The sequence below is a fragment of the Phascolarctos cinereus genome, unplaced genomic scaffold (genome assembly GCF_003287225.1).
Source record: "Phascolarctos cinereus isolate Bilbo 61053 unplaced genomic scaffold, phaCin_HiC Scaffold_726;HRSCAF=1367, whole genome shotgun sequence".
NCBI lineage: Eukaryota > Metazoa > Chordata > Mammalia > Diprotodontia > Phascolarctidae > Phascolarctos > Phascolarctos cinereus.
In genome coordinates this window covers 332,741,458-332,769,347 of record NW_027556098.1, presented here as the reverse complement: position 1 = coordinate 332,769,347, position 27,890 = coordinate 332,741,458, and the positions used below count along the sequence as shown (strand labels likewise).

The following is a 27,890-nucleotide window of genomic DNA, read 5'->3' as shown; positions in this document are numbered from 1 at the left end:
GGTCCGCAGGGAGCCCGGTCCAGTGCGTCCCGTTCCGTCCGCCTCCACCTCGCGTCCAGAAGCCGCCCCAGAGTAGAGTCGCTAGCACGACACATTGGCCGGACCCTGTCCCTTCCCGTCACCGAGCCAACCCTAGTCCCCAAACTTTGAAAGGGGCGGGCCCTAGGACAGGCCGAATGGGGGTGGGTGAGGAGGCGTTGCTCACGTGACAGTTCCCCTTTCCCCCTCCCCTATCTCGCCCCCACCGCGTGATCCCTCGGGGGCCTCCTCTTTTCCGGCCCCCTAAAGCTGCTGAGCTTTAAATGCCTTACACCCGGGTGGCCTTGCTCCTGAGTATACGGAGGGTGCTAGGCTGCGCTCTCTCTGAGCACCTTCCGCAGCAGCCGGCACGCCGCCCTGATTGCCTACTGGTGGGGATGGGGCTCTGGGGCTGTTCGCGCCTGCTGAGTCTCCTCTTCGTCCTCTCTCTGGTCGGGTTTGCCTCCTCCGACACTCCCGCCAATTGCACTTACTCCGATTTGCAGGGTACCTGGGTTTTCCAGGTGTCAGAGGGGCAGGGGCTTCAGGACAACCGCATCAACTGCTCAGTGTTGGGTAAGCGTCTTGTACCACCTCCTTCCTTTTCTTTTATTTGAGAATGTCTTTCTCCACTCATGACAGGTAGTGAGGCCCTTTCCCTTCCCTTGGCCCTTCCCCCACTACTTCTTTCTTTTTTCTTCCTTTCAGTTCAACTAAGGTGAGTTTATTTAGAGTTTGCGCTGAAATGCCCTGGATACTCCCTCCTCAGCCCCTCTTCTCACTAATCCCAGAGTGAGCCCTTCGTGCCCCTGACTTGAAGACCTCATGCCTCAGGTCAAAGTAGGGAAATTTGAGCAGTTATGAACTTCATTTTTTTTGTTTAAATTTATATAGTATTTTGTTTTCCTCAGTTACATGTAAAAACAATTTTTAACATTCGTTTTTTAAAACTTTCAGTTCTAAATTCTCTCCCTTCTTCCCTACCCCACCCCCTCACAGAGAAGGCAAGCAATTTGATACAGGTTATACATGTGCAGTCATGCAAAACATTTGCATAATGGTCACGTTGTTAAAGAAAACGTAGCCCCCCCAAAAAGAAATCAAGAAAAAAGTTTTTTAAAAAAAAGTATGCTTCAATCGGTATTCAAACACCATCAGTTCTTTCTCTGGAGTTGAATATCATTTTTCATCTTAAGTCCTTCAGAGTTGTCTTAGATCATTGTATTGCTGGGAATAGCTGATCATCTTACGATATTGCTGATGAACTTCATTTTTAAAAATGTTTTTTGACCCTTTGGACTCTGAAAGATCCTCTGTGAAACTGTTACTTTTTGTCAGTCAACAAGCATTTATTAAGAGCCTATTATATACCAGGCTGTGTGCTGAGAGCTGTGGAATCAAAGAAACTACAAAAAGCAAACAAAAATAAAAACACCCCAAAACAACAACGACAACGACAACGAAAAAAATCTTTGCCTTCTACGGGCTTCCAATCTAATGGGGAACAGTACTTAGATATTTGGTGTAATGTCATGTAAATCTAATTCTAAAGGCATCTTCTTCTGATCTAAATACATATTCTTCATTAATTTCACTCTATAGGCTAGCAGATTACAGTCACCTAGAGCTAGCTATTTTTTCTGCTTCTCTCTTTCCCATTTTTCCCTGAGACCTAAGATTTTGGGGACAGAACCTGGGAATTTGGAGTGTGCCTTTTTGATACTAGTTTAGGCAAATTCATAAAGTTAAAAATTAATGGCTACTCCCTTTTGGCAGTGTGGTCTGATAGGAGTTTGCCTGGGAAAAGAAATGAGCTAGAAGATACTTTAGGACACAACAATGGGAACTTTTCCATATTATGTTGGGAGAGAGGGAGGTGAAAATGAGGAAGCTGGCAGTTATGGAATTTCTATTTAAATATACTACAGGACTACTGCTCCAGTTTCAGGGCATAACTCTTGGTAGAGACTATTTCTTTAGAGTAAGGAAAACTTTTAAGTTAAAAAAAAACAACCTTGCTGTTCTTACAGTACAAAATAACATAACCCAATCTAACTTGTTAATGAAATTTTCTAATGCCTTGTTTTCTACAAGGCTATGCACCTTGTTAGAGTGGAAAGCATACTGGATTTGGAGTTAGGAGACCTGGATTCAAAGCCTGACCCTACCTTTTACTACCTGTGACTTTGGGCAAGTCACTTAACCTTTTCACTTCTCAGTCATCTTTAAAAATACCATTTCCCCCTGCTCTCCCCCCCCCAAAAAAAAGAGGGCATTGGACTAGATGTCATCATAGGTCCTTCAAGCTCTCCTTAATCTATGAATATAACCTGCCATTAGACTGTGAGTTCCTTGAGAGCAAGTACTGGTTTTTTACATACTCAAGAATCCCTTAAGTGTAGAATTCCAGATTGTAGAAGCATTACAGAAGCTTTCGTCCATTTTCCCTTATGGGAGGTATGTATCTGGTGAAAAGTTAAAGCTGGAGGCTAGCTGGCCAAAATGATTTTCAACTTTGGGTAGGAGCACTAAATTTGTCCTATTTCTCACATAGTAGAACTCAGGCCCCATAATGTGGATACAACCCAAATTCTATGGAGGCAATGCACGGAAATAGGTTTTTATGTTAGATGCTTAAGTCATTGTCTAATGCTTCATTAGAGTAGGGACATGTCTGTGATTCTCAAAAGATCTGTCTGCCAAGGAGCCTAAATTCCAGCAGATCCTATTAAGCTGGAAAGGCTTGAGAGATAAGCTATTGTCTGAGAACCAACTTGAGTTCTCACTAAAAGCCTGATGTCTAGGGGATGAATTTTTCATGGCTAATACAACTCATAAAAAGTAGCAAGAAGCAGTAGAGTGCTAGAACTGGAGTAAAGAAAGTTTGGGTTCTCAACCTGCCTCATGTGTGCCCTAGCTGTTTGACTCTGGGCAAATCATTTAATCTCTCTGAGCCTCATCTCTGCAAAATTTTATATCTGTAAAATGGGGAGTTTGGATGAAATGGCTGCTGAAGGTTCTTCTAGTTTTGGGTCTATGACTTCTGGTCTACCAATGTGTGGAACATTTATGATCAGCACGTGTTTGACGGCAGAGGCTGGTTGGGTGTGGAAGGGACCGTCATGGAGGAAATCACAACTCTTTAGAAGTAAAGTAACAGAACAAAAATAGTGGTGCTTTAAGTGTTCAATAGCTTAAAGAAACCTCCAAGAACACATCGTCATGACCACAAAGAAATACTGCAGAAGAAAAAGTTCACCATGTTTTGATACAGTTAGTGTAGTTAAATCCTACAGAAGAGAAATGTTTCAGAAATATCCATTTTATGAATTTAGGTGAGCATAAGGGAAGAGGAAAGGGAACACATATTTATTAAGCAGCTACTGTATGCCTAGGCCCTGTGCTAAACACTTTAAAAATAATCTTATTTTCCCCTAAACAACCCAGTGAGGTAGATGATATTATTATCTCTGTTTTACAGTTGAGGAAACTGAGGCAGAGAGCAGTTAAGTGCTTGTAAGCACTTTTTTAAAGCACTTTTAAGCAGTTAAGCAGCATCTGAGGTCAAATCTGAATTTAGGTCTTCCTGACACCAGGCCCAGCTTTCTGGCCACTGTGCCACCAATCTCCTTTCCTGTTGTTATCTCTCTAGGGACTGACTTTTTTAGCTTCATTGTTGTCTACTTTGTTGTCTTTCCCTCTATATCTCTTCATATTTTTCTAACTCTCACTTTTTTCACTGTTTGAGCTGGCATACTGGATACAGGCAGAAAACTTATGTTCTAGTTTTGGCTGAAATACTTTCTAACTTTGTGATCGTAGACAAGTCCTTTGATCTCCTAAAGAAAATTCTCACTAGCCCTCATTCTTAAGAGCATAGGGTTTTCCACAGGGCCAAGTAACAATACAGTTGAAAGATTGTATTTCAGAGGACTTGGCGAAAAATGATGCTCATCTTATGTTTTCAACAGAGGAGGATGAAAAGAGCCAAAATCTGGCACATGAGAAGAAAACAGCTTGATTAAGATGGAGAAAAATGAATGAGAAGGATTTATTACTGTCTCTTCAATGCCTAATTTTTCTTTGCCATTTCTTGTGTCCCCAGGGCCACCAAGAAAGAAAGTGGTAGTACACCTGCAGAAGTTAGATGTGGCAACTGATGAATTTGGCAATTCTGGTTTCTTCACAATCATTTACAATCAAGGTTTTGAGATTGTGTTAAATGACTACAAATGGTTTGCCTTTTTTAAGGTCAGTTTCTTTAATGATTATTTTCTTATTCTCATTGAACCCTCTGTTTAGTATCTGTTCCCTTCATCAATGTCAAAAAAGAACGAAAGCCACAATTTTGGACACCAATCTTTCCAAGATGAGTTAAAATAGTCATGTCACCTTATCACTATTTATATGAAATCAGAATTCATAAATAGTTAAATATAAACAAATTAAGCTCAATTTATTTTTAATTGTGCACAGTTAATTATATTTGTCTTCACAGTTTGGTATGTGTGGCTACATCCTTCCTTTCTAATTGTAATGGCAATTACTTGCCTCGTCTGGTCCCTCAAAACTATGGATTAAAAACAAAATCAGTTTATTTCTGGTTTACAGCCTCCACCTCACCTCTCAGACCTTTGTGTTGTGCCTCTGAAAGACTCTTCATTGATCTGATTGCTTTTTCATGGTAATGTGCAAAATGGATCATGACAATAACTTTCTGGAAAGGACTGAAAGTCCTCTATCCAGAAGACAGTCAATCCAAGGGTTACATCAATGTTATTAATTAAAGCAATGGCAGAAGTTGGCTCAGTCTAGGTTATTTCTGCTCACACATACAGGCCTGAACTATTGATCTTACTTGCCATAGAGTACCAAATCATATTACTTCTCTCAATAGAAGCTCTTAAGTAAAACAGTTTCTGGAAGATTTGCAGGCTGTGACCCAGATGGTAGTCTGTGATCCAGATGTTCTCTTTAAACTCAGAAACAACTGCCTGTACAAATACAGTATTAAATGGTCCAAGCAAATTAAATCCACAAGCCTGAGAATAGCTGTTTCTTACAGCATATAATTCAGAGTAAATATTATCCTCTTCATGGAACAAGGATCGAAACACTGAGCTCATCTGGTGAAGATTATACAAGTAGAACAGCATTTAAAAAACAAAGAATGCATGGGAAATTGAGAGAAAGATACTGTCAATGACCACAGAAGCCCAGATATGTACCCAGAAGAGTTTCACTGTTGAATATTTGTAGTTCCTTCTTAGAATATGACCTCCCCCTGGGTGCTAATGTTGACTAATAGGAAAACATAGAATTCTGGCATTAGAGGAGACCTTGGTGGTTATTTGTCCAAGCCAGATAGATGAATTTCCTTGGGAATCCAACAAGTGGACCTTTGAGCTTTCATTATGTTAGAAATGATCAATCCCTCCCCACCTCACTTTCACTCAACAAATAATATAAGTGCCTACTTTATGTTCTTGAAGAGCGTAATAGCTCTGCTTTTCCAATGACTATGTTGACTAACACCTTAAAATATTTATTTATTTTTAGTTTTCATCATTCACTTTTATGAGATTTTGAGTTTTAAGTTTCCTTCTCCTCCTTCCCCTCTCCCCAAGATGGTGAGTAATCTGATATGGGCCATACATGTAACATCATATTAAACATTTCCACATTAGTTGAGAATTAAAATCAAAGGGAAAACCCATGAGAAAGAATGCCCCCCCCATAAAAAAGGGAAAATAGTACACTTTGATCTGCATTCAGACTCCACAGTTCTTTCTCTGCATGTGGATAGCATTTTCCATTATGTTGACTGACATTTTTAAAAGACCCTCTTTCACATATTAGAAATGGCTTGCTCAATATCGTATGTTCAGGGGATCACTGAACTCATCAGAATCAATGCCCTAATTTTACAGAGAAGGAAACCAATGCTCAGAGAGCTTAAATGAGTCCAAGGCCACACCAGTAGAAAGTGACTGACTTCATCCCCCAAGATTCCTAAATTTTCTATTGTACCATGGTCTTTAGGATGTGTGCAAATTCTTGATGAAAATCCATTCAATCAGATCAAATTTTACAGATGTCAAAAAAGATTTTTTTCATGGTTAAATAATCTAATTATGATAATTTAAATTTATATGGAGAAAGTCTAAGTAATCATCATGAAATACAGATGAATAATTTCTAATTGTATTGTACCAGTAATAATATGGAAAGAATTTGGCTGTAACATAGCCATCTAGCAATCATCTCTCTGTAATATTTTCTATGACCAACTTCATGGTAAAAGAGGAGTTATCTAAATAACTGATTTATGCTGGTGAAGTTTTGTTTTGTTTTAATAGCCACATCAGTGAATGAGAAAAACTTACTTAAGTACCTAGAGTAATATGAGAATATAGAAATGATACTAGCTGTTTTTATGGAAGAAGTTTTTTTTTCCTTTGAAATAATTCTAAATTGGAAAATTGTTTGGAAATTAAAAAAAAAGAACCTTTCCCCCCAGTCTTAATGGTAAGAGATGGGTTAGAAGGTTGGCTTATTAGGAAAGGAATATGCAGAGAAGACAATCACAGTTTTATCTACTGAGCTTTGCTTTCAAGTTCTCTATTTATAGTGTTAATAAAACAGGTGTATTTAGAGTGTCTTTTACTTGCAATAAAACTGTGTTAGGCATTGTTGGGAATACAAAAGATTTATGTCTGTATATATACACATGATACAAAATACATGTATATATATATGTATATATACATATATATAATATATATGTATATGTATATGTACATATATATTGTATATATACATATATATATAATATATATGTATATGTATATGTACATATGTAGAAAAAGATAACTAACAGTACATGTGAGCCATATTTTAAGAGAGACACTTCCACCAGAGGAGAAAACAGCCATTATAGGGAGGGGACTTAATAACCATGTCATTGGGCAAGTCATTTAACTTTTCAGTTTATTCGTATGTAAAATGGAGATAATAGTCATACGTCTTTGAGGGTTGTGATAAGGATTAAATGAGATAAGGTATGGGTAGTTGAGTTAGTTAAGTTAAACTAGTTGTCATCTTCAATCATGATTGTTATTCTTAAGAAAAGGGAAGCACATTAGCAGAGATGATACCACACTTAGTCAAGAAGTTGAGGGTTGCTCTACTCCTGGGACACCTGCCTGATCACCATGCCTAGAATGCCTCCCTCCTCATTTCTGCTTCTAAAAATCCTTAGTTTCCTTCAAAATCCAGCTAAAGCATCCCCTTAAACATGAGGTCTTTCCCAAACCATCCTGCTACTGATCCCTTTCCCCAAATTTGTATATGTATGTGTATGTATGTGTGTCTATCTCTGTGAGTGTGTATATATGCACACACATACATGCATTCATATATGTATATATGTGCATACACACAAACTATATATGTGTATACATATATATACACTCACACACTTACATATGCGTATAGGCATGTATGTGTATTTCCTACATACTTATATATTGAATGTCCATGTTGTCTCCTGGAGGACAGGGACTGTTTGACTTTAGTCTTTGTATCCCCCATTGGTTAGCACAGAGCCTGCCACATAGTGGGTGCTTAGTAAATGCTTGTTGATTGATTGAGATACTATCTCAATTATCTCAATAAGTCTATACACTGCAAAGCAGCTGTCTGTGTTACTTCTCTCTACCCATGAAATCATGTGTCCAGACTAAAATAATTATTGAAATTGTATCATAGGAAAATCATTTGAGAGGACTGGAGAAGACAAGGGGAAAGCAAGATGGTCATTATTTTAAAGTATTTGGAGAGCATTCTTATGGAGTAGACAATCTACTTGGAGGTATAGTGGGCACACCTGGGACAAGTGTGTGTAAGTTACAGGTAGACAGATTTCAGTTCAATAGAAGGAATCTTTTTTTAGCAATTATAATGAAGCACTTTCTGACCATTAGTACTTTAATGCCATTCAAAAAGAATCACTATCTAATGAAGTAAGGAGCTACCCATCCCTGGAAGTATTCAAGCAGATGATTTCTCATCAAGGATGTCCCAAAGGAACTCTTCCACATGTAGCAGGTTGGACTAAACAAATTGTAGGGTCCCTTTCACCACTTAACGTTTTATAATTCTATGGGTCTTTTAGAGATTTTTGGAGGAAGATGGTCCATGAAACTAATCCCCAAGGAATTGAAGAGAGAAGAAATAGGGCATACATTTTTTTTTCTAATATCTGGCGCAGGAAATGAGCTGCATATTGCTCTTTACTCACGTTCCAATATTGGATCTTATTCCTGTGTTTAAGAACATTTTAAGGTTTGTTTATTCTGGTCTCATCTGGAAATTGTCTTTATTTCATGCATGGGATGGCCAGGTCCAGTTAGCATGAATAAGAAATCTCATGAAGTAGGTGCATTATTCAAATTTGCCCTACATCATTCTTCTAGGCTGTTACCAATGACCATATTTTGTATAATTATAATGAATAGCATGAATTTGCATACATGTGACCCCTTCATGGGATTTATTATTCATACTAATTGGGGCCTAGCTGTATCAGAATATACCCTTCTCCACTAATCCACCCTTAATTTGAACTTAAAATTTCTTTTTCCTCATTGTGATTTCATCATGCAGAAAAAGAATATTGGCCTGGGAAATAATGGATGATCTGGATTCTGGGCAGATCTCTGTTGCTAGCTAGTTGTGTCACTTTGGGCACATCACTTCCTCTCTCTGGATCTCCATTACTTCATAGATAAAATGAAGGGGTTGGATTTGATGTTCTTTAAGCTTTCCTTCAAGGCCAAACATTCTACAATTCTTAGTAGGTCAAAATCAAGCCTAGAGTGAAACATAAAGGCCAGCCTGCACTCTTTGCCTGCCTACTGAGTTATGCTTTGTTGAGAGAGAGAGACAGAGAGACAGAGAGAGAGAGAACTCTTGTGTAAGAATTGAACTGTGTAAATAATTTAAAGGAATCATTTTTATGATATTTTCCTTTTTGGGAGTGACCTAGAAAGCAAGTGTTTTCCCTTTAAAAGAGTGTGTTCTGCTTATAAATAGCCAACATTCTATTGTTTTAAGAGACAGGAGTGTTTTCCTCCTAACTGAATTGAGTTTGCATCCATCACCAACCTCTCACCCATGTCCACTATGAAATTCCCCGTAGGATTTGTAAAGGAGGAAGGCATAGAAAGTAAGCTGAGGACCAGACTAGTTTATGCTTTTTCCAAATTATTAAATCCAGGAGGTTCCTTTTCCCCTTTTTCTTTTGTTAACATTACTTCCTCTGTGCCATAGGGGTGAAGGAAAAGGACTCAACAGATAATATTAGAAAAGAAGGAACTCACCATTTTAATTTTGAGTCACGAGATGGGGCTTAGAAAGAGAGGAAGCTGTATTCAAAATGTTTTTTTGGTCAGCCCTTGCCAAAGCTTATTTTTTTCTAATCAAGACTTTGTATGGAGTGAGATTCTTTTTAAAAATATCAGTTTGGATCTTCTTTATAGAGTGTGCCTGTACATGTGCCTATGTTTATGTTGTTACTGTTATCATAGTGGGTTATGAATCCCACTATGGAGCTTCTTTCTCTGGGAATCCTACACCCCTAAAGTTAGATTATTTTATGCTTTACTTAATATTTGTGATCAACACTAGAGGTGTCAGTTTCATGTGTTTCTTTGGTTATAGATCTGTGTGGGTGTAGAGTTTAAATTTTGACTAACTTTCTTGGCTCAGCAGCAAAGGATGATACTTTAACCATTTTATAAATAGGAATGATTCCAGGAGTAAGCAATCTTAACCCAACATAACCTATAGCCAATGTTAGTTCCAGTTCTTAACTTTGGACTTGTAAAGGCTTAGCATAATTCAAATGCTGGAAAAGGCCAAAATTTGCCTTTCATTGTTTGTCTAAATGACAATTCTATAATGCCTTATCATGCTTTAATCATGCTTTTTCTTAATCTGAATTTCATACCACATTTGACCCTTTGTAACATTTTCTTAGGATGTCACTGATTTTATGAGTCAGTTTTTCTTGCACGTGGGGACTGTGGGGAAGTATGATTTGAACATCTGAGGAACAACATGGGTGAGCACTATTGACATATTTTACCTTTCTTACCAAATAACACAATGGTTGTGTGTGTTGCACCTTAATCCTCAAAGGGAGTGGGAGAAGAGGGATGCATCTTTACTGCTTCCTGTTTAAGCCTGCTTGTCCTTACCTATCCATGAGCTGCTTTATAGCTCTTCTGCTAAGCCATAGCAAGCTTCAAGCAGGGTAGGGTGTGCATGCTGACTAGCATACTGAAGAATTAAATTATTCAGATGTGATTCTCATAGTAAGTGAATATGTGGGAAGCTCTTAAGGCAAGAGAAGTAATGGCCTCAGTCCTCTGAGAAGGCCCTTAGCTTTTTCAATAGAGAGAGCCTTTGAGACAAGCTAGAATTGCCTATCCTAGAATTGTACCAGATATTCTATTTCCTTACACTTCCAGACACCCACTCCTCTCTCCTTAGTCATGTTCTGTGACATTGGCCCATCCTATTGAAAAAACTGGGGAAGGCTGTGAGGAAGGACCATTTTTTACTATTAAACTTCCCACTGGAGTCAAGTCTAAAAACTTTCACTTAGAACCTGTATGACCTTGGCCAAATTAGGTAGTTTCTCAGGGTCATTTTAGCTCCAAATCAATGATCCTTTAACTTTATTGAGGGGTTAGGTTAAATGTGAAACCACTCTGGACCAGTAGAATGGGCAGGATAATCAGAAAAGGAATAGGAGAGAGAAGAAAAAATAGAACCTTCCTCTGCCTGCCTAGCCATGCATTTGTAAATGTCACTGTCTCATCACTTCCCTCTCATTTCTCACGTAGCGTTCATAAATGTGAGAAGCGGTTAACAGAAAAGAAATTCAAAGGAAGTTGAGAGGCCAGATACTAATGCCTACTATTAGCCTCACTTTCCTGCCATAGAGCAGTGACTGATAAGTTTCCTCTCACCTACTAACTAGAGAAACTTACCTCACATGGAAGAGGAAGACCCTGGGCTTGCTTAAAGGGAGGAGTGCCTAACTAGCAAGTGCTAGGTTCATAGGATAGAGTTTATAGATTAAAGTGGGAAGTAGTGTTCCAACTAACATTCAGCGTTAGGTGAGATTAACATCATACCTGCTAACCAGCTGTGCTTATGCATGTGCTCACTGGATATGATATTCTGCATGCATGAAATTGCTAATGCCTCACTTGGTGGAATGTCAGATCACACAATGAAAAATGCATTCATCTCTTTACTAGTGTTTTTACTAGTTAAGCGTAAAGCACACTGGGCCGGGCACACATTAACATACATAGTGTTTAAAAAAGGGCCTTCTTTGCCAAAAGTAAGTAACCCTAGTTTTTATTGTTTTATAGTTAATAAATAGAAAAACCAGTCTAGCATGGAACCACCAAAACTGTGGTGGCTCTTTTTAAGCTGAGACATACTGGGAATACTGAGGCCAAGAGTCAAAAGTCTCCTGCTAAGCAGCTGCGGCCACAAACCAAAGAACATTGTGTACACACAGGCTTTGGGGAAGGGAATCCTGGTCACCCATCCATCTCTTCAACTACTTCCCTGCAATGTGGAATGAAGCAGGAGCGACACTGGTATCTTCTTTGAATATGAAGGACAGCTGTTTACACAGGCAGCTAGAGTTTGAAAAGCTAGGCTCTCCTGAAACATTGAACTTTTCTTCTAGTTGAAATGATTTCACAAGTCTGCTGCTGGCTACAGAGATTTTACTTTTTTGTAGTCTGATTTCCTGATAGGTGTTCGGTGGTCTTACCACAATTGAGTTTTATCCTGTTCTTTTCCCTAACTGTTGTAGAACCTGTCATGTGTAAGTTTCAACCTTATATGTATGTGAGCAGTTTGGTTGCTGAAAAGAAGCCAAACTTTTGAGACCAAAAATGAGCTATTGTGTAAAGAAAAAGAATTAAATCAACTTAAGAAAGATATAAAATATTAGCTCTTATATGTGCACAGTCCTAAAAAGGAAAGAAAAAAGAACATTTGTGCATGAAATATTGATATACTCCTTGTGTGAAGAAACAGGTTTTTTGTTTTTGTTTTTGTTTTTGTTTTTCTGTTAAAATGTGGGGACAGATGCAGATGATTAAGAGGACCTGTTTTGCAACTGAGGGGACATATTTGAGATCAGAGAAATGATTAAAGTCATAGGGTATTATGGTCCCTCAGCTTTTTTGCACATGATTATACCTTGAGAGGTTAAAACTCCTTTGTTAAATCAAAAGTAGTTTAGAGACTGGGTTAAATGAAGATTAATCGTTTCATGACTGACAGAAAATTGGACTTCCTGAGTTGTACTTCATAAGGGAAAAAATGAGTCACTGACTCCCAGGAGGCTCAGATCTGAACAGTGAGGAACCCAGCAGGACAGAAGATAACAGAACTCTGAGTGAAGTAAGCAGAACCAGGAGAACATTGTACACAGTAACAGCCACATTGTGCGATGACTAACTTTCATAGACTTAGCTCTTCTCAGCAATGCAAGGATCTAAGATATCTTCAAAAGTCTCGTGATGAAAAATGCTGTCAGCATGCAGAGAAAGAACTATGGAGTCTGAATGCAGATTGAAGTATACTATTTGCTCTTTTTCCTTTTGTTTTGTTTCTTCTTTCTTGTGGTTCCTCCTACTGGTTATAATTCTTCTTTACAACATGACTAATGTGAAAATATGTTTAATAGGAATATATAGAGAGAGCCTATGTCAGATTGCATGTCGCTTTGGGGAGGGAGGCAGGGAGGGAAGGGGAGAAAATGTAAAACTCAAAAACTTATGGAAATGATTGTTGAAAACTAAAATAAATTAATTAATTTAAAAATAATAATAAAAGAAAAAAATGAGTAAGAACCCCTGCTCTAGACCATATCTGTATATAGCAATCCTTTATAACAGCATGGGGTAAATCTGTACTCCCCATTAAAACCCCCAACCCTTTACATCTTCTTTCTCTTCTTCATACTTCTTTCTAATTCTGAGGTTTTCTGATGCTGTTTCCATAAGGGGAGGCAAAGGACTTCAGCTTCTTTGTTAATAGTAGATGCTATTTTATCAACTACCCTGGAACAACTAACTTAAATTAGCCATGTGGAATTCAGGGAGTGGATCCACCTTTGGCACATGAGGTTTTCCATGGGAATCATGCCGTTTTCAGGAAGCTGCTTGGCCATTATTAATAATGGCCAGGCAATAATGCAGCTTCTTCCAGCTTCCTCAAGCCAACGGTGTCAAATTCAAATAGAAACAGGGGTCACTATTCCATATACAAGGCTCTCTGTGAGCTATGTTAAAATGTAATATTACCTGTTTTATTGTGTTTTTATTTATTTTATTAAATATTTCCCAATTACATTTTAATCTGGTTCTACCACACTCAGGAGTGTTGCAGGCTGAATATTTGACACTTGCCTAAGTACGTCCCTGATGCTCAGTGTGGCATGAATGCCTATTATACCTAAACACTTCAACAATGAAGCATAAACTCAGAACCACTTACCAATCTTGAAAGGTTTCAAAAAATGACCTGGTAATGAATTTGCATCTGCCACTTGGCCTAGTTGACCTATCTCCTGGACCACTGTGGGTGTAGATGGTGAGATTGGTAGCATTTATGTAGGGAGCCCCCCACTCATTGTCATTAGTCTTTTGAAGCATTGAAATGGTACTTTAGTGTGATCACAGCAATATTTGGGGGGTGACTCAAATTCTTTAGAATACATCCTAAATGTTTTGGTCAGTGTACTAAAAACCAAGATTCTTTATTAGAATCCAGACAAGAAAGGCTTTTCCTGGAGAGCTATGCAGTCATCTTGGCAGGGAATTATAAAATTTCAACTTAGGTAACCTTTGTTTTAGCTTTTTCCATGATTTTTCACTCTCATTCCAGGCTTTTCACAACATAGGACAGAAGTAGTGATTTAGAACAATGATGAACACAGGCTAGAACACTTCAGTGATGCCACTCTGTGAGTCCCCCTGCACCCTCAAATAAAATGATTCATTCGTCATTAATTGCTGGACAAATGGAGGTCTGTAAGCACCCAAAGAGAAAACAAAGGACATCAGTTTCCAACATAGATATTAAAACATGAAATTACATATGAAATGTTACTTGACTTTTATCCATAATCCCTTTTTTGTAACTCAGTCAACAGGTATGTGATGTTCCCTGTGCCCACAGTCACACAGCTAGTATCAGCAGTAGTCAGTCAGTATGTATTTATTTAAGAGCCTTCTATGTACCAGGCATTGTGCTAAGTGCTGGTGATACAAAGAAAGACAAAAGACAATCCCTTCACTCAGGGGACTCCAAGTCTAATGAAGGAGACATAGGTACAAACAAAGTGTTTACTGTATAAAATGGAAATAATCAACAAAGGGAAAGACTGGCATTAAGGGGGATCAGGAAAGGTTTCTCATAGGTAGTATATGAGTTTAAGTCTCCCTCATCAAAGTCAGTAAGGCCCATACTTTTCCCACTGTCCCATACTAGTGCACACATAAGTGAGTGAGATAGTAGTAATAATAATTCACAGTAATATAGCACTTTAAAGTTTGCAAAACATTTCCTTCACAATACCCCTTACGCCATATAAGATAGGTCCCTCTCCACCTCATTTTATAGATAAAGAAATAGGCTCAGGAGAATTAATGATTTTCTTTGCTTTTTAAAAATGTTTTATTGATTCTTTGTTTTATAACACTATCACTTCCCACTTAACCCTCTGCCTTATAATAGAGCTCTCTTGTGTGTCAAATAAGTTGAGTCAAGAAAAACAAATCAACATGATGGCCATGTCTGAAAATGTGGACCTCAGTCTTCACCTGCAGTGCAAGAAGAGGGGAAAATAATAACAAAACCAATCAATAGAACCAGGTAGGGAACTCAGTGGAGAGAGTGCTTAGGCTTGTATTCAGAAAGACCTAAATTTGCCTCAGTCACTTATTATGTGACTTGGGCAAGTCATATGACCTCTGTTAACTTCAGTTTCCACATCCACATCTGTATTGGGGCCATAATAAGAGCGGTTACCTTCCAGGGATGTATTGAGGATCAAATGATACCATATTGATAAAATGTTTTGCAAACTTTAAAGCAATATGTAACTACCCATTAGATGTCAAGCTCCTGGAGAGCAGGGACTGTCTTCTTTCTTTCTTTGTATCCCTAAATCTCCACAGTGCCTGGCATATTTAAATAAGCATTTAATAATGCTTATTGACTAACTCAATACATTCAAAAAAAAATCTCAATATATACTCAGTGTTCTAAACCTATGTACCTTACCACCTCTGCAAAGGAATGGGAGATGTTTTCTCATATCTGTTCCTTAGTACCATGCTTCTTGTTTGTAATTCTGTGACGTTAATTTTCCTTTGCTGTGTGGTTGTTTCCATTTTCATTGTCGTAATTAATGCATATATTGTTTCCTTGGCTTTGCTTTCTTCATTTTGTATCAGTTCATGTAGGTTTCCATGCTTCTCGGTAACTCTTAGAGTCATTTCTTAAAGCACAGTAACATTCCATTACATTCATGTACCACTTTAGTTTAGCCTTTCTCCAGTTACTGGGCAGCTATTTGTTTTCAGTTTTTTTTTTAATTATTATTATCACACTAAGTGCTGCTATGAATGTTTTGATAAGTATGGGGACTTCTTATCAATGGCCTCCTTGGAATAGATGGCAAGTAGGGGAATCTTTAGGTTGACAGGTAATAAGTGACTTTCCTATGACCACAGAGTGGAGCTAAGACCAAGAACACACCAATGTGAATCTACAAAAATGAAACAACCCATGTGGGTGAGGGTCACCAACCTTATTGATCTTAATGTAGGCTATACCATCTGCTCCTCCTCCTTCTTTCAGGCTTCTTTGAGCATGAGTGTGACCTGGAATGAATATTCTGTGTGTGTGTGTGTGTGTGTGTGTGTGTGAGAGAGAGAGAGAGAGAGAGAGAGAGAGAGAGAGAGAGAATGAGAATCTTTCTAGGCAATTTTATTTCTCCTCCCCATCAGGTTCATTAATGATCATCTACTTCCAGAAAATTTGACTTTGTTCAAAGGACAAAGGGGTGTGTGTGTTGAAGACTCATCTTATTCCAGATTCAGTGCTTATCCACTATACCCCAACTAAGCCAAGCCTATTTCCGAAATGGAAAATTACTACTGTTGTCCATTTCATTTTATCAGATCCATCTCTCTTTCATTCTCTTCCCCTTTCTTCCCTCTCTTCCTCCAACCCTTTCTCCCTCTCCTCTAGCACAACTACTGTAAGAACATACCTTCTCTCTGTAGCATTTAGTGAAATGAAGTTTAAAAAAAAAAGCTCAGGCAGGACTTGGAGATAGGAGATCAAATCTCATCTTGATACTTAAGTGACAGTGTGATCTTGGGCTAGTTACTTAAACTCTCTGTGCCTTGGTTTTTTCATCTATAAAAAATGTGGACAATAATACATTTGTTATCTCATAGGGTCAATATGGAGAAAGCAATTTTAAACCTTAAACCATATATAAATAAATTATTTCGGCAGGATTACAGAAGCCTGATTTAAAAAGAACATGGACCAGGTTAAAAGTCTAAGTGAATATATATATACAGGAGCTGGGCAGGAAAATGACCAAACTTTTGCTTGCTTTCATTTGCAGTATAAGAAGGAAGCCCACAACGTGACGAGTTACTGTCATGAGACATTTCCTGGATGGGTACATGATGTTTTGGGCAAGAACTGGGCATGTTTCACTGCAAAGAAGCTTATAAGCACTGCTGAAAATGTACGGGTGAATGAGCTACCCCCCAGGTATCACAAGGAAAGGTGAGTTGGCTTGGCTGAGGACTGAGTTTGTTCATACTTTTAAATCAATTTTCTTGTTATTATGGCTAATATGTTATACCAGCACAGTCAGTTCTGACTTTGAATCTCTGCTCTGTGACCAGTAGCTGTGTAACTGTGGGCAAGTTACTTCATCTTTCTGATCCTCAGTTTCTTCATCTGTAAAATGGGACCAATAATATTGTATGCTGCCTATTTCACAAAGTTGTCATGAAGAAACTGTAGCTTAAAAACCTATGTGAGGGGCAGCTAGGTGGCGCAGTGGACAGAGTACCAGCCCTGAAGTCAGGAGGACCGGAGTTCAAATGCAGCATCAGACCAAACACTTGACACTTACTAGCTGTGTGACTCTGAGCAAGTCACTTAACCCCAACTGCTTAAAAAAAAAAAAGAAAATAAGAAACCTGTGTGAAAGATAGTTATTATCATTACTTGTATAAGCTTACCATTATAATACAAAATCCCTAGATTGCCTAAAATGATTCCTTCATTGTTCAAAGCATTTTTTTTGTTAGATATCGTTGTCAGAGGCTCTCTAAACTCCTTGGTTTTAAACTACTTGTTGTTTAGGAAATAATAGGCCTGAGAAGGAATGAACTTTTATTAACTACTTTCTATATGTCAAACATCACTAATTTTTAGAGATACAAATAGAAACATTGAGATAGTCCCTGCTCTCAAGGTGCTCACACTTTATACAGGGTCAACAATCATTTATTTATTTAGTGTTTATTATTGTCAAGAAAAGAAAAAAGAAAAAACAATGCCTGCCTTCAGAGTGTAGTTATAATGGGGGAGGCAACATGTAAACAATGAGGCACATAACAGATACAGAGAGTAGTAGATAAGGTAATTTGAAAGAGGAAGTTACTTATTTTCAATAGAATTGATTTTCATTGTGGTTTATGCATTTTAAAAACAGTGTTCTGAAAAGGGGTCCATAGCTTCACCAGATTGCCAAAGGGGTCTGTGACATTAAATGGGTTAAAAACCCCTCTCTATTTTTCCCCCCTTGTAGCATCCACTTTTGCTTCTACGTCGATGACACCCACATCTACTTTTCTTCCCAAACATTATGCATTTAAAACTGTCTATTGGTCCTCATACTCTAGATATCCAGCTCAGAATCATTATGGACTCTTCCTTGTTTTCACCCCACTACATCTAATAAGTCTTCAAGTCCTGTTGATTATACATGTGTAAAATCTCATTTCTCCCTGCTCCTTTCTATTCCCATTGCTGCCACTCTGTTTTATACCCCACTTACTTCTCACTTGGACTATTTTAGTATTCGTCTAATAGTTTTTGTTTCTTTGAGTTGCTCCCTCCTGTAAGATCTAGCCTTCACTGCATTTCCAGAATAATTTTCCACATCTTATACTATTCACCTGATCAAAAACTTTCAGTTGCTTACCAAGTAAAGCCCAAATTCTTGTTTAGCCTGGAATTCAAGACTTTTATATGTATCTGGGCCCAGTATCTTGACCTTTTAAAGCCTTAGTTCATACGCTTGGAGGTGGAAGACACTTTAGGGGGTCTATTAGTCCAACCTCCTTATCTTATAAATTAGGAAACCGAAGCCCAGAGAGTTTAGATGATTTGATGATGGCCATATATGTAATAAGAAAAAGAACTGGGATTTGAACTTGGGTCATCTGAGTCCAAAACCCAGTGGTCTTTCTGCTATACAAGGCTAGGTCTTGAAAAGACTTCAGAAATCATCTAAACCAACTCTCTCCTTTTATAATAAGCCAAGGGAGGCCCACCGATATTAAGTAATTTGCCCAAGATCACATAGATAGTTAAGTAGAAGAGCTGGGATTTGAACCCACAAACTTTGACTCCAAATCCAATATCATTCCGATATGCTATACCACCCTCCTTCACAATCTCCCCAACTCCTAGCTGACAACATAAAAAGGAAAGTAATAGTGGCCTTCTCTTGTGAACGTGGAAAGAAATGTTGTGAAGCCAATTTTGTACATTAAATTCATCAATCAGCTCATTTCTCTCCACAATGTGCTTGTTATGCCTTTGCAATATATTGTTAGTTTTTAATGTAGTAATGAATGTGAGAAAATAAATGCTTTTACTATTTGATCCCCTTACTTTCTTACTGTTCCTTTTTTGGCTTCTGTGGAACAAAAATCCGAGCATATTTTCCTTTTGTTTAATTCTCCAGTACAACATATTGATGGTGGCATAACTAAGGATTCTTATCCCTGGCCCAGTGTCCCAGAGTGTACCTATTGCTTCTAAGCTGGAAGCTTGTTACTCTGCAGTAATACTTTCAGTGGAACAAAGACTTGACATCCAGTCTTCAAAATTGGGACAGGGCTTTATTGTAACAGGAAACATCCTGGGCCAGTGTTCCTAAGCTCACAGGATCATAGAATTAGAGCTAGAAAAAAATGTTAAAGGCCATTGAATCCAGCCCCTACATTTTTATAGATAAGTAATCAGTTTATCCATCAAAGAGCATTTATTAAGTACTTACTATGTGCTAAGCTTGGAGGATATACACAAAATGCTAAAACATTTGCTGTCCTCAAGAAGCTCACTTGCTAAGGTGTGGAAACAGACTAGGAAAGTTATGACTTACCCAGAATCACAATGTTAGTAGGGGTCAGCAGCAGGATTTGGACAAAGATAACACTTTATCCACTCTACCACATTGCCTCTCAATTTTGTTCTTGAAAGGATACCCTGGGTGGCTTCACTATTTAGCACTAGTGTCTTAGTATCTGGAATAGGATACAATTCTCAGTTGACTGTAGTCTTAGTGTGAGATATATGTCTTGGCCATTATAACAGAAACATCCAATTTAGAGTGAGGGAGGTTACAAGCTTATTGTCATCCTAGTCAGGACACAGCAAGAGTATTGTGTTCATTTCTGGATGCTGCATTTTTTAGAAAGGACATTGACAAACTGGAGTAAACCTAAAGAAGAGAAGAAAGGATAATTAGGGGAATTTGAGGCCATGCCGTAGTAGGAGCTCTTGAACCAAATCAGAGTATTTAGCCTGGAGGAGAGAAGGCTGAAGAGGGATGAGATAGTCTTCAAGTATGTGAATGTTTGACTCCAGAGGGCAGAACTGGAAATAATAATAGCATTTCTCTAGCCCTTTAAGATTTGCAAAGCACTTTATATGCATTATCTCATTTGAAACTCACAGCAATTCTATGAGGTAGGTGCTATGATTGTTTCCATTTTGCTATTAAGGAAACTGAGGTTAAGAGAGATTTCTTAACTTGCTCAGGGTTGTACCACTAGTTAGTTACTGTGGTGGCCTTTGAACTCAGGACTTCCTGACTCTAATTAGGTCCAGCATTCTATCCACTGTGACACCTGCTGCAGGAGCCATCAGTAGAATTTTCAAAGAAGCAAATTTAGGTTAATCTCAAGAGGAAACAAACTCAATACCTTACTAATAATTATTTAGAAGTAGAATGAGATGCCTCAGAATGTGGTGAATTCCTCATTATTGGAGCTCTTCAGGTAGATAATGGATGATGGCTTGTCTGGAGAGAATTTCTGTTTACTTACAAATTGGAGCAGTTATCCTGTGAAGTTACTGTTGAGATTGTGTCATTCTGTATGAACATACTTTTATCCTAACCTTACATAAACTGCACATAGACATTCTCTGAGTTAGGAAATATGTAATTTGCAAAAATGAGTCATATACAAATTATCCATAAGACACAGCCAAGATCTCTCTCTCTCCCCACTCCTCTCTCTCCTTTTTCCTCTCTCCTATCTCCTCTCTCTCTCTCTCTCTCTCTCTCTTTCTCTCTCCTATACAGTGAGAGACCACTTTAATTCCCTTCTTTTTTCCCCTTTTTGCTTTGAACTCTTTTCAAAGCAATCTAGGAAAATGTATCAACCTCTCTCCATTTCTTGGTATCAGGAATAAGATCTATAAGGGACTGCAAATCTCATGTACTTTAACCCTCTCATTTGTAAGACAAGGAAAGTGATGAATGGAGAGTTAATGTGACTTGCCCAAGGTATTAGGTGGCTAGTTAGTAACTGAGCTGAAAGCAGAACCCAGGCCTAAGTCCTAGTTATTTCTAATAGAAACTTTGTTCTCTTTCTGTCTCTCTTTTTGTCTCTTTCTCTCTTTCTGTTTCTCTCTGCCCCCTCCCATCTCTCCAACATATAAATAAAAAGTATGAACCTCATTATAATTTATAAGCTTAAGAGTAGTGCTAATGATACATGTGTAGCCATGGAAAGTAAAGACACATGCTTTGAGGGGGAAATCAACAAAATAAAAGGTCATTACATCATTATTACTCTTGAAAATGTGAAAATAATAGCTAGCATTTATGAAGTGCTTTAAGGTTTGAAAAGCACTCCATCTATGTTATTTCATTTAATCCTTACCACACAACCCTGTGAGATAGGTGCTATTTTCAATACCCCCCCCTTTTTTTTCTGTTAAGGCAATCAGGGCTGTGACTTGCCCAGGGTCACACAGCTAGTCAAGTGTCTGAGGCTGGATTTGAACTCAGGTATTATACCCTTTTTATGAATGAGTAAACTGAGGAAGAGAAAGGTTAAGTGACTTGCCTAGGGTCACACAGCTAGGAAATGAGGCAGGGTTTTAATTCAGATCTTCCTAACTCTGAATCTAGCATTCTGTCTTTACCACCTAGGTGCCTAGAAGTGTTGTTAAGACTTTAAAATCACTACAAAGTTCACCATCCATTTCCTTTCTTTATCCTCCCCTCAGAAAATATGCTTTTTTCTTTAAGCATTCATATTTAGATGAAATTAAACTCTTTCTGGATCTTGTTTAATTTTTCAAAAATGTTATATATCTATAACATGTAATTAGTGTAGTTTAGAGTGGGAATAATAGTTGTCTGGAAGTCAAGACATCTGGCTTCTAGTCTTAGTCTTCCAGCTATGTGACCTTAGACAAGTCACTTAGGCTGGAGTTACTTCTGCTAGAGTAGAGGAGTTGAAAACAGGGAAGCATCATCTCAAAGCCCCTTCAAGCTCTGAAATCTTATGATTCTAAATGATTATGTCAATTATTTTTTTAAAATAAATTTTATTTTTAAATTGTCCTTTGTCTTTAGCCCTTCTTCCTCCCAGAAAGTCATCTCATATTACAAAGAATTTGTTTGAAGAAAAGGAAGAAGGGGGAAAAAATTCAGCAAAACTGAATAATATATTTTTAAAAAATCTGACAGTACATGAAATGTTCCATACCTATGGATCCCCACCTCTGCAAAGGATTATGGGAGGTGACTTCTCATATCTCATATCTTATTTATTTTTTTTATTTTTAGGCAGTTGGGGTTAAGTGACTTGCCCATGGTCACACAGCTAGTAAGTGTCAAATGTTAGATCTGAGGCCGGCTTTGAACTCAGGTCCTCCTGAGTCCAGGACCGGTACTCTATCCCCTGTGCCACCTAGCTGCCCCTTATATCTCTTCTTTAGATCCATGCCTATTCTTTGTAATTTTGCAGCATAAGTTTTTGATTGTCTTCTGGTCGTTGTTTCCATTGACATTGTTGTAGTCACTGCATATATTTTTTTTTCTTGGTTCTGCTTATTTCACTTTGCATCAGTTCATGTCTTTCCATGCTTCTCTGTAGTCTTTATATTCTGCATAGAGGAATTTTACTGAGCTATAAGAAATATCTATTATTTTTCCATGTGAATGAACAGTATTTCAGCCAGTAGGTGAAATAGGCTTTTGTGGATTGACCTGGAACATTTATTGCTACTTATGAAATCATTTTGATGGGAAAAATATTTTCTAGCTAAAAAACACCCAGCTAAGTTTTTTAAAACCCAACCTATTTACTAGCTGAAAACTGCCTTTTATTTATGAAAGCTGATTTTGCATCAAGTTCTTTTATACATTCCTCTCCCTTAAGATCCGTCAATCATTCTATATTACCTTCCATCCACCACCTCACCCCTCTGTGATGAATGAAAAAAAATCTGAGAGATAGTTTCTAGTAATTAATTATCAATTTATCAATTAGACTAGACAGTAATGGATAGATTGATGAACAGTGGTTTCTCTCAGCAACCAAAGACATGGAAAGTCTGAAAAGTTTTAAATAATCCCTAAAAGGGAATTGACAACTGAAAATCAACCCCTGATTGGTGGACATTTAATGAGGAGATAGGGTACAAGTTTTCAGCCCCTCCTGCTGTGAACTGGCTAGCTCTTTCAAATTCAGCCACCTCCAGCAATCTGCACTGGGGAATCCATTTCCGTCCAGACCACTCTGGTTGATTTTCTCCTTCTTGAGTTGGATCACTCTAAACTCTAATGGAAGGGTAAAAAGGCTCTTTTCCTTGGGGTAAGAACTCACCTACACTGAATTCTGTTTATACCCTAAACAGAAGTAAAGTCTTTTAATTGGGTGGGGTCAGGCACAAGAACAAATAGCTTGTTCTCTGGGGGATAGAGGTAATCTCAATCAGTCATGCCCTTCAGAGGCTGACCTTCCATCAGAGCTGGGCCTCGATGAAGGAAACGAAGGAGAAAAGCCTGGATCCCAATTTAACAATTGGTTACTAATATAATAGTAAAATTATATTTTCTCTCATCCCTAAAAAAATAAACCTGAATTCCTGGTTTCTGGAATGATCTTTCTGACTTAGAAGTCTAATAGCTATTACATACTCTCACTAAAAACAAATTATACTCCCTGGTGTTGTCCTTTAGCAAAGTGCTTATTTAAAGCCATGCTGTTTCCTTTCCTGATAATGAAGCAAAGTATTGGTTCAAGATGCACTCAGTAGTTTATTAAGTCATTTGCCTCAGATTCTGTGCTCTTAACAGCAGTTCCTGTTCTGGGTGTGGTAAAAGAGATTGTTTAAAATAGCTTAGACATAGAGTTATTTATATTAAGATTCTCTCTAGAGGCACTTGTGTCATGGGATTGATACTGAGTTGAAGTTTTGCTGAGCTCACTTCCCCATCCTAAAACAATCCTTTATGAAGACAATAATTTTGATGATAGTGGTGATAACGATGAGACTCATTTCCTGGCACTTTTGAGGTTTACAGAGGTTTAAAGTTTATTTACATAACACTCATCATTTAGATACAAGTTTCACCACTTAGAGTGAACCTAGGATGAATGAAAGAAAGATAAAAGAAAGAAGAAAGCATGTTTACAAAGCTGGTAAACCCAGAGGGTGCTCATTTGTAGTCTTGTGAATGTAAAAATATTCTATTTTTACTAAAAAGGAAACCTAGCCTTAGAGAGTACAATTAACTTGCCCAAAGCCCCACAGGTAATAAGGGGGTGAGCCAGATCTTCTTTTTCCAAGACTAGTAACTCTACTGTATGATTAACTCATCCAATTTCTGGGTATTTGTGGGTGTTAGGGGTTGGGGGGGGCAGGGAGAAGAAAAGATTGTTCACATTTATATAGGTTTTTTTAAATTTGTTTTGTTTTATGTTGTTTTGATTTTTACAAAATGCATTCTTCCCAACAACCCTGTGAGGTCAGTAATGTAAGTTGAATATGTTTCTGCTGTTCAGTCATTTCAGTTGTGTCTGTCTTTTCATGACCCTATTTGGGGTTTTTGTAGCAAAGATACTAGTTTGCAGTTTCCTTTTTCAGCTTATTTTACAGATGAGGAAACTGAGGCAAATAAGGTTAAGTTACTTGCCCAGGATCACACAGCTAGTAAGTTTGAAGCCAGATTTAAACTCAGGAAGCTGACTCCAGGCCTGGCACGCTATCCATTGTGCCACCTAACTGTCCCATAAGTTTAATTATTCTCTCATGTGTTAGATGAGAAAACTAAGTCTCTGTGAAGGAAATGTTTTTAGTATTATTGTTTCCATTTATGTGGTAACTGATCAGTCTTTATTTTTGATAGTAAAGTGTACATTTCCTAGGACAGGGAATACTTTTGATTTTATCTCTGTATCCATAGAACCTTAGAACAATGCTCTTTGAGCATGGTCACTGCTCACAGGGAGTAACAAACTTCTGACTCCAAGTTCAATGTGTTTTCCAGTACTCAATACAAAAGATAAGTTTATGACCTAGGGCCTTTAGTGGTGTGTACACAATGTCAAAATATAGAAAAAAAAAGAATTAAAAATAACACCATTTAGATGTGTAAAAATGCAGACAAGCCACATAACATGCAATATGTGTATCTTGAAAAGTCATGTGAATTGAATCTTGGAAAATCAAATTCCGTTTTTAATGCCCAGGATGATCTCCTTCAGTTTGAGGAATTCTGTGCTGATGACCATTCCCTACTTCATTTAGTCTGCTTTGTAAATAGTCTTTGTCGGGTTTACATCATGCAGAATTCTCTTGCACTTGAAAGGAAGTTCAGCTCCAGAACTTCAACTGTGTACCCCTGGGCAAATTGCTTCACTTGGCTGGCTCGGTAAATTGGGGATAATGATGTCACCCACCTTCAGGGTTGTTGTGAGGAGCAAATGAAATAATATTCGTAAAATGCTTTGCAAACTTTAAAATGTTATACAAATGTTTATCATCATCATCATCTTGTCATCATTCATGCCACAGGTTTTTAGTGCCATGTGCTCTGGCAGGCACGTCATTCCAATTCAACAAATGTTTATTCAGCACCTACAATAGATAAGGCTATGCGCTGGACTTTCAGAATCCAAAAACACATAAAACATGGTTCCTGCTCTCAAAGAACTTACAGTCTAATGGGGGAAGGAGAAGTATAGCAATCACTTTGATTTCAGGGAGAGATCTAAATAGAATCCCAGGTTTAGAGTTGGAAATGTCCTCGAAGGTATCCCATCCCCTTGTCTTACAGATTAGGAAACCTTGGCTGATCAAATTGATGTGACTTGCCTAGGTATCTGAGGCAGGATTTGAATTTGTCTTCCTGACCCCTCTGGTATGTTGACTGTGCCATCCACCAACCTTTAGTGCAGAGAAAAGTTCTGCGCAATACACTAAGAAATTTGTTATGAAAGATTTTTGGACTTTGGTTCTGAAAGTAGTAAAGATTATAAACTAAAAGGTCTAATTCATTTGCAGGTATTTACAGGAACATTACAAATACAATTATGACTTTGTGCATGCCATCAACACTGCTCAGAACTCCTGGACTGCTACCGTGTACGAGGAATATGAAAAATTCAATCTGGATCAATTGATTAAGAGAAGTGGTGGCCACAGTTATCCATTCCCCAGGTAATACCCTCTCAAGTCTATCTTTTTTAAGCACTCAAAACCTTTGGATATCTTGTTTGCTCCTTTTCCTGACTTGCTTGTTTCTATTAATGGCACTAGCTGCCATTCCCTTAGTCACCTTATGTTGAAAATCCCGTGTTCTCCTGTCCTCCATCCAAACATTAGTCAAGTCTTACTTTCTAGATCTTTTGGAGTATCTCTTGCTTCTTACATATATTTTGTTTATACTTATATATGTCATTTTGTCTCCTTTCTCCACCCCCATCCTCCACAGAATATAAACTTCTTAAGGAAGGGACTGTTTCATTTTTGTCTTTGCATTTCCAACTTCTACATCTTAGTACCTAATAGTATCTTAATCAGTGTTTCTTGATTAATTAATTGATTAATTGATTGATGAATCCACCCCATCTTCTCCACAACACTACTACCACCCTAGTTGAAACCCTTATTACTTCTCACCTGGGCAACTGAGCAGTCACATATGATCTTCCTGCTTCTCATCTCCTTGTATCATGCACAGAGGCACCAAATTAATTTCTAATAATATAAACAATCTTCCGTGACTTCCCTATTACCTAAAAGAGTGAAATTGGCTTAATGGAGCAGTATATAAGAGGACTTTTGGACTTGTAGTCAGGAAGACCTGAATTCAAATTCAGCCTCAGAAACATATGAGCTGACTGACCTTGGACAAGTCACTTAACCATTGCCAGCCTCAGTTTCTTCATCTGAAAAATGAAGATAATAATAACCCCTGCCTGCCAAGGTTGTTATGAGGATTAAATGAGACAATGTTTATGAAGTGCTTTGCAAACTATAAAGCACTATATAAAATGTTAGACATTATTCTTACTATTGTTTAAAAATAATAGTAATGGTGATATCCCAACTCCTCAGCTTGGTAGTCAAGGCCTTCTATAATATGCTCCAAACAGATCTTCTCTCACTTCAAAAAACAATCAATAGCACATATTATGTTCCAGGTACTGTGCTAAGTGCTGGGGATACAAAAAGAGGTGGAAAAAGAGAGTCCTGGCCTTCACAGTTTAATCACCTAAATAAACCCTGCTTTCATGCAGCCTGGAATACTCACCAGTTCTTTAAAAATGCCCTTTTTCCACAATGCCTTCATTTCATCCTTCACTCCCTCCGCCATTCCACCCCTGCAAATTTCTGATTATCAAAATCCTTCTTGTCCTTTAACCACTTGGTTTTGCCTGTTAATTTCTCTCCATTTACACCCAAAAGATAAGATTGTAATTTAGAGGTCAGTATTCCTTATGACTATACTAACTGTTCAAATACTTGTATTCATGATTATACAGTCTTGCTCTGTCCTCATCACTGATTTTCCTTACCTCACACTCCTCCTCTGTCTTCATTCAAAGTGGATTACTTTCATCCCCTGAACAATTAATGCTGTAGTTCCCCTTCCATTCCTAATGCTGCTGTATATTCAATGAAAGCCTTCTCCCACATTTCAAGCTGTTTAGGTCCTACCAATCCCTAGAAACCCAACTTTGATACCATCTTCTCCATGAATACTTTATTATGTTAGGCAGAGATAAGCTCTCCTTCCTCTCATGCTCAGAACTCATTAGGATCAAAAGATCAGGGATTTGGAAACAGAAAAGACCTTAGAGGTCACCTAGCCCAATTCCCTCATTTTTATTTACTTTTCACTATTTTTATTCTGAATTTAAACATCCAATAAAGAACATTTCCAAATACATAGAATACAAAAAAGA

The 27,890-nt window shown here is 37.9% G+C and overlaps 1 protein-coding gene across 1 annotated transcript in view; it reads left to right on the top strand.

Annotated features, from left to right (window-relative positions):
• The first annotated feature begins 219 nt into the window (after positions 1 to 219).
• Positions 220 to 27,890, top strand: part of CTSC (cathepsin C) — a 42,800-nt gene continuing 15,129 nt past the window's right edge. Inside the window, exons 1-4 of the mRNA XM_020993710.2 lie at positions 220 to 594; positions 4,124 to 4,269; positions 16,769 to 16,935; positions 25,984 to 26,139. Of these exons, the coding sequence (XP_020849369.1) occupies positions 303 to 594; positions 4,124 to 4,269; positions 16,769 to 16,935; positions 25,984 to 26,139 (761 nt within the window). The 5' untranslated portion in view covers positions 220 to 302. The remainder of the gene's footprint in view (positions 595 to 4,123; positions 4,270 to 16,768; positions 16,936 to 25,983; positions 26,140 to 27,890) is intronic.